This window comes from Monodelphis domestica, chromosome 5 (genome assembly GCF_027887165.1).
Source record: "Monodelphis domestica isolate mMonDom1 chromosome 5, mMonDom1.pri, whole genome shotgun sequence".
Taxonomy (NCBI): Eukaryota; Metazoa; Chordata; class Mammalia; order Didelphimorphia; family Didelphidae; genus Monodelphis; species Monodelphis domestica.
Genome location: NC_077231.1, coordinates 123,161,719 through 123,176,626, shown reverse-complemented (window position 1 = coordinate 123,176,626; position 14,908 = coordinate 123,161,719). Strand labels below are relative to the sequence as shown.

The window sequence follows — 14,908 nt, the reverse complement described above, 5'->3', positions numbered from 1 at the left end:
ATATGAGATCCACTCTTTTGGTCCATGAGCTGCCCAACATCTCTCTGTCTCTTTACATTTTCTCTGGAACTTCAAGCACATTTTTCTTCAGTAGGATCTCCTCTTTGACCCCATCCCTTCTTGTGTACATGCCCCTCTGTGGCTCCTTGTAAAAGTCCATTTCAAAGTCCAGCTCTGATGTGTAAACTCCATCCTTACATATTGGTGCTACAACTTCAAAATTATGAACTCAACTAAGAAAATCCAGGAATCTTTAAGAACAAGAAATGAATTTTCCATCTTCTTTTTCATGGTATAATGAAAAGAATGATAACTTTGGAATCAGGGTCTTTATCTTCCACTTACTCTTCTCTCTATTTTTTTTGATGATCATAATTGTAGCCCTGCTAGGATTGGAAAGAAGAACTTACCAACCTTCTATTTGTCCTTTCAAATTAAAGAATCTTTACAAGCCAACAACCCTTTTGCAAAACTGAAACTCAGTGAAAGGGTTATAATGATTCATATTTACATGATTCTTTAAGGTTTATGAAGTAATTTTCTCCCCAAAACCCATGGAGGTATTGTCCCTAAATTTATAAATGAGGATACTCAGACTCAGATAGCTTAAGCAACTGGAGCAAGGTCAGTTGTCAGAGTTGGGACTTGAACCTGGCTCTTTTTTGACTCCAAGACCAGTGTTCTTGTCACTCTACCAGGCTACCTTTGCTTTCTCAACATCTTTGGGGGTTTTTTTATTACCTTTAACATAAAATAGTTCTTGTTTCTCATGCCATGAAGCCACATATTGGAGAAGAAAGGGTGTTGCTCTGACAGCAAAACTACGTTCAAACTTTGTCCTTGACAAAGATAAGCTAAAGGACTCTGAGCCATCTACATTGCTTCTTTGCACTTCAGTTTCTTTATATTTAAAATGGAAATAATAATAATTGTACTCTCTAATCTGCAGTGTTGTTGTTGAGGAAGCTCTATAAATATGATTTTATCATAATTATCATTATTACTAATTAGGTGGTGGTTGTCTAGTCATGGGCTTGCTATATTACCTTGACTTAGTCACTTGCCCCTCTTACTTCATTCTTTTTTAAACTCAGTAAGAGAGAAACAGTAATTCTTGCCACCACACCAGAGGTGTTATGTGATTGAGAGAGATGGTTTTTTTAAAAGTACTTCATGCTCTTGGGAAAGGATGGTGCTATGGAAACACATAGCATTATTCATGAAAGTTCACATCCAGTTTGCTATTTGTTGCATTCCCAAGTCTCTTCCTCCCTTTATCCTTTGGTAAATGTTTCCCTCCATGTTGGTTTTGGATTCATCTTATCCCAATGGATTAACCTACGTGTTCCTAGTTTGGATTTCACTGTATTATTTCCATGCTTCTAGCCCCCTATGGCTGCCCCGGTCTGATTGGTCTGTCCTCACAGATGTTTGCAACACCTTCCCATTGAGCATCATCTGTACGTTTTAATTAATCTGCTGTTTTCTTCCCTCCCCTGCTTCCGGATCATTAATAAAGAGATTAACCAAAACCAGACCAATTCCCAGCAGACATACCACCGGGAAATCTCTCCCAACACACACAGTCTTGTCTTTTGTCAGGGCATTACATTTATGAAGTCCCATTAAGTAGTTTCCAGCTTTCAGAATCTATGCTTACAGCAAAGCCAATTTGAATTAATTTTGCAATTAACATCAAAAGGAGGGGGGGACCTAGTTGGCTCTGTACAAAAGCCTAGATATGTTTCTGACATGTTCCCTTTCTGTGATATCTGTGTGTTTATTTCTGTACAGATACGTATACGCCTTTATAAATATTTATCTCCTACCTTTCTATACCCTTTTATTTAACGCCTTGATGTAGAGGTATTGAATCAAATATTGGCACATAGTAAAGGCTTAATAAATGTTTATTGACTGATTCCTGGCCAACTAAAAGTTCTCATTTTTTTTCCAGGTGATCCTTCCACACCCTGTACTTTTTTTGAAGTTTTTTTTTAAGCTTGCATAGAGAGCTTTGCATTTATCCCTATTAAATTTCATAAGATTTGGCTCATCATTTCAGCCTGTCAAGATTTTTTGGGATCTGGACTGTATCATCCAGCATGTTAACTATCCCTCCTAATTTCATGTCATTTGTAGATTTGACAAGCATACTTTCTGTGAATTCGTCCAAGCCATCAGTAAAAAAATACTGAATGGCACATCAAGAACAGACCCCCAAGGCCCTCTCTTTCTCTCCAATATTGTTTCACCCCACTAATGACTCCATTCTTTGGGTCCAGTCACTGAAGCAGTTTGGTACCCACCTAAAAACACTCTCATTCTGTCTACCTTTCTCCATCTTGCTCACAATATACAATGAGAGACTTGCTTAGCTTGATCCAGCAGAATATTCAACAACACCTATAGCATTCCCTTGATCTGTTAATCCCATCATCCTGTCAAAAACAAAATTAGGTCAATTTAGTATAGCCTGGTGTTGGTATGGCCTTGCTGGCTATAATTTCCCCTTTCCCTTTCTAAATGCTCCTGGGCTTCTGGATTTCTAAAGTACTTTGTAGCTTCAACATTCTCTGAGTCCTTTCAATATGCAGCATTGTTCTGTGGCCACATCTCTGTGCTGTATTTTTTCCGAAGTATTTGGCCCTCTTAGGGGTAAGAAGTTGGTAATATCAGTGTCCAAAGCACACTTAATTTGGAGTCAGAGCACCTGATGTCATATCCCTCTTACTCTGCTCATGGGGTCTTCTGCAGCTTTGTATTTAATTGCTTTGGATTCCAGTTTCCTACTTTGTAAAACAAACATGCCATCTTACCTTGACTTTGTAGCTTCCTCAATATTAAACACAGTTCTCTGTACATAACAGATACTTAATGTTTGTTGAGTGAATGAATATATATGAAATATGCATTCAGAATCTTGTTACTCTTCAGAGATGAAAAATGACAAGTCTTATCTTTCAAAGAGCTCACAACCTAATGGGAGGAGAATGAGACATATACACGAATGAATATAATTCAATTAGAAAATGTTCCAATGAATAGGAAAGGTCAGAGAGACCTGAGAGATTTAAAGAGGAAGGGGTTATTTCTCATTGGACGTCATTGTGGAGGTGATGTGGAGGGCTGGATCTTAAAGGAGGAGAATGTCACTAAGTGGAAATTGGCTGTGGGGAAGGTTCCATTCTAAATGTTGAATGGCTGTCATGTGGAAAAAGGATTAGACTTCTGCTTGGCTCTTGAGGACTGAACTAGAAGCAATTGGTGGAAGTTGCAGAGAGAAAAATTTTGGCTCAGTATGGGGATGAACTTATTAATAATTAGCACCATCAAAAAGTGGAATAGAGAAGGTACCTTTGGGGAGATAGGAGGTTTCTCTTCAAAGAAGTTTTTTACTTAGCAGGAATGGTTTTCCAAGATGTGCATTGGGAGGAGTTCCTCTCAGCTTTGAGCCTTAGTGATTATATTTGGTGATTTCTGAGGTCCATTCCAGCTATAATAGTCTATGTCTGCTTCTTGTATCCTCTGTGAGGCTTGAGATGATATACAGTGGGACCGGGGTTATTTTCCAATGACTGGGGGAAGAATTAGTCTTCAGCTTGTGTATTTGGATGAGAGAGAAGAGATAGCACAAAAGCACTAGCAATGACCTGTCATCATGGGAGCATGCCCTACCTGCCTTGTATTCACAGCTTCTGGAAATAAATTCTCTGAAGAATTTGCAAGACTGACAACAAGCCAAATGGGAATTCCTTTGCACAGTTGAACCTCCCTTCCTCCTTCTCCCCTCCAGTTCTTGCAATTGGCCAAGATGAATTCTACTCCATAGAATTGAATCTAGAGAGAGATATAGTTCAGAACCAAAAAGTTGAGTGAAAGGGACTCTTAGAAGTGAATTTCAAACTAAAGGATGTGACCCGTCTTTCTCATCATAACAATTGACATTTTTATGACATTGTAGGGTTTCCAGAGCACTTTCCTCACAACAGTATGAAGCATTGTAACTTTTATGGTTTCCATTTTTTCAGATGGGAAAACTGAGACTGAAAGGGTCAAATGAGTCTCCAAAACTCACACTGCTAGACGTAGAAAAAAGTAGAAAAGCTAGAACTCAAGTTTAGATCTTATGGTCCCAAGATCAGTATCAATACTTTTATTGATTGTAAGGTAGACCCAGGCTATTTGTCCAAACTTTATGCCACTTTATGCTGCTTTCTCATTCTCCCATTTGAACTGCTCCCTTAGGAAGCCTACATGTGTAGACAAAGGCAAGGAGGGATTAAAATTTGCTCCCTAGAGGGGTATTTGAATAAATGGCAAAGCCTTGTTGGAGCACTGCTCCTGGGACTACAAAAATAACATATGTAGGAAAAGGTTCTAATGTGTAAGGAAAGAGTAGCCTGGGGCATTGGTCAAGGTCTTAGAAAACCTAGAGCAGGGGATTGCATTAGGGAACATTAGAGAGAACTTCATAAAGGGATTTTATTGGAGTCTTTAATTAGAGCCAAGAAGGACTTGGGCAGTATTTTTGTTTTGTTTTGTTTTCGCTTTATATAAGAAAGAGACAAGGTTCATTGGTTTTCACAAATCAGCCTATGTAAAACTCATGATAACCAGACAAGTAAGTAGAATGGTCAGTGATGTGAAACCCCTTCTAGTTTCTTCTTACCCTGTATTTCCTTCTCTGAGTCAAGAGAAAGGGAAAGTGGAGAAGGGAGGGGAGGGAGAGGGAAAGACAGACAGGAAGACAGACTTGACTGACTGACTGACTGACTTCTAGTATATTTTAATCCTATAATCCTGGTCAAATTTCAGGTATTGAATATACATGATGGTGACAACAGAATGGTCTAATGAATAGAGCTCTACCTCAAGAGACAGGCATCCAGTATATTAATATGTAGATTGTTGTTATTTATGGGGAAAGATATGTATTCTTGTAGAAATTTCTTAAGAAAGCAAGACTTCCTTTGTTACTCTCCTTCACTGTTCTCAGAATTTCCCCAATTCCAAATTACTATCAGCACTGTGACCTAAAGTCTTCTTTTATGCCTACTGCTACTGTGCATGTCTTCTTCCCACTTTCCAACTCAAATGGCTTCCTTTTCCCCTTCCTATCAAGTGTAAATATTCCATTGCTTCCAAAAACTTAAACATTTGATTTTGTCATATCTGCCACACATTTATTCCTTCAACAAATAATTATTAAACCCTCATGGTCGATATACAAAGCTATAGAGGAGCCAGTTCCTTTGCCCTCAGGGAGATCCCAGGAATTTCTAAAGTTTGCAAAGCTTTTCCATCACAGCAGCTCCCTGAGGTAGGTAATGTATTCATTTTACAAGACTGGAAACTAAGACTCAGAGTAAGTATCAGAGTCAGAATTCAAACCCATATCTTGTGGTTCTAGGGTCAGTTTTTTTTTCCTTTTTCTTTTTAACCATCTCACTGCCCCAAAAGTCTAGTCATAAACCAAATACCTATGAAACAAGGCAAAATGTGGTAAGTTCATAAAAGAAATATAGAAACCAAATATAATGGTTCATACAAGAGAGAGCTCACTATCACCTGAGGCAATTATGGAACATCTCATGAAGGTAATGTTTACGCTGTGCTTAGAAGACAGGTAAGACATCAATAAGGGTGGAAGTAGATAGACAGAAAAAAAGAAAAAAAGTTATGCTCCTGGTTTCAACTGAGCAGAGCTTGCTGTGATTCACAATGCTATGAGCTTTATGTAGATTTCAGCCTCTTTTCCCCCAGTAGACCCACAGCATGGAAAACATCTTCCTTCCTACTCATCATTCCTTTTCCCTCCCTCCTTTAAGCTCAAGCCTGTCTCCTCCCTGAAGCTTTCCCTGATTCAGTGTTTCCATTTCCCAACTCACTAGTGCCATATGGGGCTGGTCACCACTAGCAACCCAGTGTTAGTCACCTTTCTCTTATAATTGCTATATTCATGTACGTGACATCTGTTGTTTGTGTTGTCTCCCCTGTTAGCCCATAAGAGATTGAACCGTGCGTATTCTTAGCTCCTTACCCAAAGCATTTAACAAAATAACTGTGAATTTAGCTGGTACTCCATGTGTTTCTGCTCATCGATTCTGTCTAGGATGATGTATTTCATGGGAATCTTGTATGAGAGCAGGATGGATAAAATGACCTTTCCAAGTTGATCCCAATTCTCTGGCTGGACCAGGATTCTCAGACCCCATCTCTGAAGTGTCCTCGCTTTGTCTGCTGAATTTCCCACACATTTTTCAAAACCCAACTGAAGCACCACTTTTCCTAGGAAACTTTCCCTAATTTCCCCTTGCTCATAACAGTTTCTCCTGTAGATCTCATATAGTAATCCCCCCACACACACACACACACCTCTCTAATGCAATTAGGCAATAGTGTATAACAGTTAAGTTGCTTTTGTTTGTTTATTTATTTTGCTTAAGGGTTGATTTCTCTAGGCTTTGAGTTATCCCCCAGACCTAATGTCATGATGCACATACAGTAGGCATTAAATAAATGAATGTCTGTTCAATGAATAAAATATTAAATTTCTTGATTCAAACCTAGCCAACAAAATGACAGGGTTAGTGAGAATTATGTAGGAGAGCACAGAACCATGCTTGAGACTATCACAAAGGGCACCATGAACATGGCTTCAGTAATGTGACAATGACAAAGATCTTATGGAGAGTTTTTAATTTTTTACTTCTAATTTTTATGTTCAGATTGGTCACGTGTCTATCCATTCCAGAAAGATATAATGTTTCTGTTTCTGTGTACAATGCCCTCCTGGTTCTGCTAATTCCACTCCACATCAGTTTATGGAGGTCTTTCCAGTTCTTATAGAAATAAAGCAGTTTATTGTTCCTTATCACATAATAGTATTCCATCACCATCATTTATCACAATTTGTTCAGCCATTCCCCAATCAAGGGACAATCCCCCAGAGAGATATAAGAAGGATCAAGAAGAATAACATCTTGTTTACTCTATTACAGAAAAGTAGGAAATGTAGTCTTGCAGTAAAAAGGCATTTTCTTTTTTTCTTTTTTCTTTTTTCTTTTTCTTTTTCTTTTCTTTTCTTTTTTGTAGAAGAGAATTCCATCAGAAAAGCAGGGTTCTGATGCGAACTTTGCCCTGGGATGTTCACTTTGAGAAGATTGCCTAACTTCTCTATTCTTCAGTTTTCAGCATGGTTTTGTTGAAATAACTGAATTTGCTTTTCCTTCTTTCCTTCTCCTTCCTCCTCTCCAAAAAGTAGATAATAAAAATCTAGCCAATGCAAATCTCATGAACTTGTTATAAGGATTTAGAATTTTATAGGATCCAAGAGAGATTTAGTCCAACCTTCTAATATTCAGATGAAGGGTACAAGCATTTATTAAGCACCTGCTATATACCAGAGACTGTACTAATATGTACTTTACAAATATTATTTCATTTGATGAAGAAATTCAGGGTCAGACTGGGGGAGTGACTTGTCCAAACTCACCCAGGTGGTAAGTGAAAGCCCAGATCTAAATCCAGTCTTTAAACTCCAGATTCAAAAGGACTGAAGACACTCAGAGCACATAGAGGAAAAAAAATGATTTTGATGTTTCAAGTTGTTACTATCAACATGATTTTTAGAAAAATCTTCAAGGGGGATGAATGAGACTTTTGTAATCTTACAATCCATATCTGTTAAAGTGCTTGCTGGGACCCACCAGCCTGGGTGCTCAGCCATCATGGACCCCATTAACCCTCATATTTTCTTTTTTCAGATCTTACAGGTGAACAAGGTGATGTCCATCTTGTTTTATGTGATATTTCTCGCTTATCTCCGTGGCATCCAAGCTAACAACATGGAGCAGAGGAGTGTGCCAGAAGATTCGCTAAATTCCCTCATCATCAAGTTGATCCAGGCAGATATTTTGAAAAACAAGCTCTCCAAGCAGATGGTGGATGTTAAGGAAAACTACCAGAGCACCCTGCCAAAAGCCCCCCAGGACCTGGAGGGGGCAGAACCCTTGAAATCAGACTTCCAGCCAATGGTTGCGATGGATACCGAATTGTTGCGCCAACAGAGACGCTACAACTCTCCCCGGGTTCTGTTGAGTGATAGCACCCCTTTGGAACCCCCACCCTTGTACCTTATGGAGGATTATGTGGGCAACCCAGTGGTGGTGAACAGAACTTCCAGACGAAAAAGGTATGCTGAGCACAAGAGTCATCGTGGGGAGTATTCTGTGTGTGACAGTGAGAGTTTGTGGGTGACAGACAAGTCATCTGCCATCGACATTCGGGGACATCAGGTAACTGTGCTGGGGGAGATCAAAACCGGAAACTCTCCCGTCAAACAGTATTTTTATGAAACCAGATGTAAAGAAGCCAGACCTGTCAAAAATGGCTGCAGGGGGATTGATGACAAACACTGGAACTCTCAGTGTAAAACTTCGCAAACCTATGTCCGAGCACTGACTTCAGAGAACAACAAACTTGTGGGCTGGAGATGGATAAGGATAGACACATCCTGTGTTTGTGCCTTGTCAAGGAAAATCGGAAGAACATAAGTTGGCATCTCTCCCCATATATAAATTATTACATTAAATTATATGATATGCATGTAGCATATAAATGTTTATATTGTTTTTATATATTATAAGTTGACCTTTATTTATTAAACTTCAGCAACTCTACAGTATATAATCTTTTCTCCCCAATAAAATCAGTGTGCTTGTCTCCTTTCAGGCCTCTACCATCTGTTAGACTGTGTTTTGTGCTCTTGCTCTCTCAGTAGCCTCTCTGTAAAATCTGTGTACACCAGTATTTTGCATTCAGTATTGTCAATGCCGTGACTGTCATTTTAGTAAACATGTTAAAATCAAATGATTTCAGAGTTGTGTATAGACACATTTATGCCCCTTATATACTTTTCATGTTTAATTAAAAGAACTGTTCTCTTCTCCACTGAAAGTGATGATGCCCTTTAGCCTCCCAAGAAAAACTTCCATTCCGACTGTCATTTTCACTGTCAAAGTCGTGTTTTCACATGTGAGCTGTCTTTTTTGCCAGGTAGAATTACCACTGTCTTTTATGTTATGACCCTGGAACCATAACAGCTAGCCTGGCAACTTTAGTTTTAGGAGTTTCTTCCAACCACGGTTGTTGTTTGGGGTTTTGTGTTGTTATTGTTGGTTTTGTTTTATGACTGGTCTTCATGCTTCCATTTTCTTTTAGAGTCTTAGGGGAGAAAAAAAATTAAAACATTTTAACAGATCTTTTATTTTTGTGGCTACCAGGAAGCAAGGCAAAGTGGCTTATGAATATAATATATAAAAGAAAATGTAATCATAAAATATTATTTATTTGTGACCGGCTGACTTTCACCTTCTGTTGCTCTCTTTTCAGTTCAATCTTACATTCATTTACTAAACATCTGCTTTGTGATAGGCACCAGGTATATGAAGAGAAAATATAACAATCCCTGACCTCTAGGAGCTTACATTTTACTGGGGGGGGGGGAACAAAATATTCACAAAGAAGTAAACATAAAATATATACATCCCCATTCTTCTCAATAAACTCTAGTCTTTGGCAGCATCCATGTATAGTTCATTTCTCCTTTGGGAATTGGAAAAGTAGGGACTTGGGGTGTTTGCTCAGAAGTTGGACAGCTGAAGTGTAGCAGGGAGCTGAGTTCTGCACTGCTGAAGAAGCAGACAAGGAGGTCAGAGTGGTACTGTTCAGCACTTAAATTTTGTGGAAAGAAAATATAGCTGAAGCTAGTGAAAGGTCATTCCAGATGGTGAAATTGTGTGCCATTTTCTCTTCATATGTGTTACTAGAACTTCATGGGAAGTAGACAGTCTACCTGTGGAGAGAGAACTGTAGAGCACATAAAAACTCTGTTTATCAATCAGAAAGCAAATTTGCTACTTCCCACCTCTTTCCTGTGTTCTTATCTTGATTCTTCCATTATAATTTGAAGTCCTTTCTTCTTTGTAGTATGAAAGTGCAAAAAGACTAGGCAATGAAGATGACAAATTCTGGAAGCTCTTTCTAAAAAGGAAAGACTTCAAATATGTGTCCAGTAGGTTCACTTTTGAAGGACCAGCTTAGCTAATGTCAGAGAGGTTCATCACCAAAAGATCAACTACCAGGTGATGATTTGTTTGGGAACTGGGAGAGAGGGAGCACAGAAAACCATGAAGATAATTTGCTAAGGCATGGAACAGTTGTGATTTGTACCACACCAAGAGAATTAGAGGTCCTTCAATGGCCTCTTAAACATTTTAAGGTCTTTAATTTGCCACCTAGACACAGCAAGATATATTATACACGAACTATGTGTAACATATGGCAATGTAATGTCCTGTTTGATAGGAATCTTTTAAAATTGGTTTGGAATGGAGCTTTGGCTTTGAAAAGTTCAGTACTCCCTCTCTCTCCCACCTGGTTAGTCTAAAACAGTACATGTTTGAATTCTCCTTCCCTTCCTGCATCACCCTCCCCCTAACCCCTGTACCCCACTTCCTATTTGGTAATAATGCTTTTTAGTTTTAGGATTATGGTTCTAAGAGATAAAAATAGGCAGAGTAGCCAATCTAGATGAAAAACTTTTATAATGAGTTTTCTCTGTACAGACTTCAAGGACATTCATCAAGGGTGAAAAAGCAAAGTCAAGGTCTCACATGGTGTTCACCAAATCTGTTTTTGCAGATTTGTGTTAAGGAGAGAGGATGGGGCTTATAGAATCAAGGTGGCAAGAACTAAATTTTATCTGGGCTTTCAGATACAGATAGCCCATGTTCTTAAATGCCAGGAGGTGACCTATCTTCCCTAAAACAGCCTTGGAATTTAAGACTCAGCCTACCTACCCCCAAGAGCAGGTCATATGGCCTTTAGGCATGAGTTGTTGAAAGTTACAGCCAGAAGGATCCTGGACAAGTTTTTAAATGGAGAGCTTCTAGAGAGCCAGACTTGGAGATAAGGGATCCAGTGTGACCCTGGGACACCTGTGACACCCACCCTCAACTGCCTAGCCCTTACCATTCTTCTGCCTTGAAACAAATTATAAGCAGAAGGGAAGACTTTCAATACTAAACAAAGCAATGGAGGGTATCTGCATTCTCCCTCCAGGGCCACTTCTATTATCACCAAGTAAGTCCCTTAACTAGCATTCCTCCCTTCCCCATCATTTCTACCACTTAGCTTAGGTGGGAGGCAGGACAGAACAAAGACATGGCAGGCAATTCAAGGGATGGGAGAAAAAAATTTCATTCTCTACCCTGGAATTTTTCACATAAAGTTCTAAACATGTGTATAAAGTTTCTGCTTGGCAATGCCAAGGCCCACTATGTAACACTTGATTCTAGACACAAAGCATCTCATACCATGGAAAGCCCTTTTCCAGCAGCATTGGACATGATTGGAAAGTGTGTGTGTATACAGCATGCACAAAAATGAACTCATTCTCTTCCAAACCTTCCTCTATTCCTAACTTCCGTATTATTGTTCGAGGCTACTATCACCCTCCCATTTACCCAAACTCACAACTCAAGTGGCACCCAAAGCTTCAATCTCTCTGATCATCTTTATCCAATCAGTTGCCAAGTCAAGTCTTTCTACCTTCCTCTAACATCTCTTTGCCCCTTTCTCTCCTCTGACACTTTAGCCATGCTAAAGCAGGCCCTCAGTAATGCTTTAGGTGCTCTCCATGCTACAAATCTCTTCCCCACTCTAACCTCTTCTCAGCTGTTAAATTGAGTCTCCTGAAGTGTATATTTGATTGTCATCCCCCCCCAACATTCAACAAACACTAATCGCTCCCTTTTACCACCAAGATAAAATAAGAAATCCCCTGTTTGGCATTCAAAGTCTTCCAAAACCTGGTTTCTTATTTTTCCAATCTTATCTTACTCCCTCCACTGGCCTTCTCAATCCAGCAAATGGCATCCTTGCTGTTCCTTAAACAGAACAATCCATATCCTGACTGTTCTCATGACTTATCTCCTATGCCTGGACCAGTCTCCTTCCTCATCTCTGGCTTCTTTGACTTCCTTCAAGTTTCCGCTAAAATCCTTTCCTGGTCCTCTGTAACTTTCCTGCTTTCCCTCTGAGACTACATATGATTTTATCCTGTATATAATTTGTTTTGTATATAGTTGTTTGCATGTTGTCTTCTCCCATTAGACTGTGAGCTCCTTAAGAGCAGGGACTTTTTTTTTTTTGCTTTTCTTTGTACCACCAGCACTTAGTAGAGTGTCTGGCACAGAGGCACTTAATAAATGCTTGTTAACTTAACTTGACTTGTATATTTCCCATCAAGATGAGAGTTTGAATCAGTAGCCTAACTAAGTGATGGCTATGTAATGAGAAGAAAGATGTCAGTGGGATAGTTGCCCTGGGAATGTGACATCTAAATGAGAATGTCAAAGGCTCTTGAAAGGAAGAGAGAAATCTGGGGCTTCAGTCTGGGACAAGGAAATGAAGTGTTACCAGTTCCATTTCAGTAACTTTATTGGCACATCAAGGTATTCTAGTACTGCCAAAGTCAACAAAATATGCCTGTAGGTCCAGAGCAGTAGTTTTCCTAGCCCTTTAATGGGGCTCTTCTATCCACTGGTCCCATGTGCTATTCTTCTGAGAGGAAGAACCTTACTTGGGGTATCCAAAAGACTCCAAAGAATCTGAGCAGGAAGTCTATCATTGCCCCCCTCCTACCCCTATTACTTAATGAGAACCAGCTTCAAAAACCTTGAAGTACTAAAGGTGGGTAAATGTGGTACTAGAGAAAGATCACTAAACCAACAATCAGAAGACCTGTCCATGTTGACTTGCTCTCTGGGGGTTAGGATGAAATTAATCATCAGTGTCCCTTCCATCTCTCAAATTCTTTAAGTCTATGACAGTTTTTTGGAAGAGAGAACAGGATAAATAGTTCAAATGTTTAGATGCTGCATTCTATAATCTACCAGGTTTCTGCATTTTATGCTACTGGAGTCTGGATTTCTCATAAGGTCTTGTCATCTTCATATGCCTGGCAGGGCCAATGCTCTGAGTTATCAAGCCCAGGTAAAGACTTAATCATAATGAAAATGGAAAAAATGAAAAGCAGGAGGTTAAAACACCTTATCTGCCCCAAGGAAGGGTCTACTTCTACTTTTCCCAAACCACCAGCCTGGACCCCTGTGGCTAGCTTTTAATCCTTCTCAATTGACACTCTGGAGAAGGTATTTCTAACCACTTCCCAATGGTGAAACCTAATATTTCGCTAGCAGTTTAGACTAGGTGATTTCTGTTGTGGTTTTCTTTTTTTCACTCCTTGCAAAAATTTATGGAAGGGTGTTAGTAGTGCAGCTTTACTTTTCTCCATGTCCAACAATGTTTTCTCCAGGTTAGTAGATTGAAGCTTGACTTTTTTAAGGATTTTTTTTATCCCCTTCCTCTTCCCTTTCCCATTTGTGTGTGTGTGTGTGTGAGTGTGTGTGTGTGTGAGTGAGTGTTTTATAGTCCGTTTAGTCGATGTAAAAACCCTCCACTGAGGTTTTGAGAAACCATCTGCATTTATTTTATCACCTTTGAACATATGTTCAGGAATGAGATCTGCATAGCCAGTTTATAGCTACCTGGAGATTTGTCTGGCTTTACCAGGAAGACACATCAACCAGGTTGTACATTCTATGGGTGTGGGTGAGTTTGCATACCCACATAAACACATACATGAACATGTAAAGGGGTACTGATTGTCTTAGAATCATTTTTACAGTCTTGCCATCTTGGGTTCTAGCTGACCTTGGAATGAAAGCTATCTCTCTCAGAAGTATAGAATTTTCAAGAAATCTAGAGAGAATAGGGAGTGGTCTGTGACATATCTCAATTTTCATCCCTCCTTCACAGCCCTCCCTGCCCCCTGGGGTAGGGACTGTCAATGTGTTTTGGTCAAAGAGATAAGAAATATTCCAGGACCTCCAAAGGACAATTCTTTCACCTGGAATCTCCTTCCTGTGCCCTCATCTTTCCAATAACTCCACTCCCACACCTAACTAAACCCAAATCCATTTCACAAACCCCACTCAAATTACAGCAGGCATTTAGAGTTTAATAGCTACTTTGGACATTTCAAAGAGCACCCTCACTGAACACCAGTTGAAATGGAAAACATCCGCTCTGAGGACTCAAAATTCTGGGCTTTTGTTTGGGAACCAGATGGAGACCTTCCATGGAGAGAGAGAGAGGAGGAGGAGGAGGAGGAGGAGGGAGAGGAGAGAGAGTGTGTGTGTTAGCGAAATCCTTTTTTGAGGAACTGCAGGATTTTTTTTCTATAGTATTCAGCCTGTATTTGGTTACAGTCTATAGTGGGAGAATGAAAGAAGCCCAGATGTTGTGGGACAGAGGATGAGAGGGGTGGAGAAGGCAAATAGGTCAAAGATATCAAAAACCCATTTCTTTAGGAGGAGTTACCTACTGATGATGTTTGGCTGATGAGTTTGGCTTGTATTGTTCCAGAGTTCAGGATGGATTCCCAATTTAATTATTCAAAAATCTCTGGGGCCAGAATGTATGGTGTGTGTGCATGTGTGTCTGTGTATATATATATGTATATATATACACATATATGTATGTATGCATGTATATACATATAAATTTATTGGAAAGTTGTGAAACCCAACAAATCAATTAGATTTTTAAAATCTATTAGAGGAATGTTTGTGTATGTATGTACGTGAACTTGTGTGCATTCATGTATATGTATGGTGGGTATTTTTTTTGTCATTGCTTTGATATCCTAACCACTGATGTATTGCATTTTTTTAAGGAAAGATAATGCTTTCAAAGAAAACTCTCAAACGCATTTAACCCTTTGGAGACCGGGCTGGTAGCCAGCTGGGGAGCATCTGGAAAACAAACATTCTTGGGG

At 39.4% G+C, this 14,908-nt stretch overlaps 1 protein-coding gene across 7 annotated transcripts in view; it reads left to right on the top strand.

Annotated features, from left to right (window-relative positions):
* NTF3 (neurotrophin 3) overlaps positions 1-12,291 on the top strand; it is a 132,315-nt gene extending 120,024 nt beyond the window's left edge. For all 7 annotated transcript variants that reach the window (XM_007503641.3, XM_007503634.3, XM_007503633.3 and 4 more), the window contains one exon: positions 7,770-12,291. In XM_007503641.3, coding sequence (XP_007503703.2) covers positions 7,770-8,558 — 789 coding nt within the window. In that variant the 3' untranslated portion in view covers positions 8,559-12,291. The remainder of the gene's footprint in view (positions 1-7,769) is intronic.
* Positions 12,292-14,908: the final 2,617 nt, after the last annotated feature.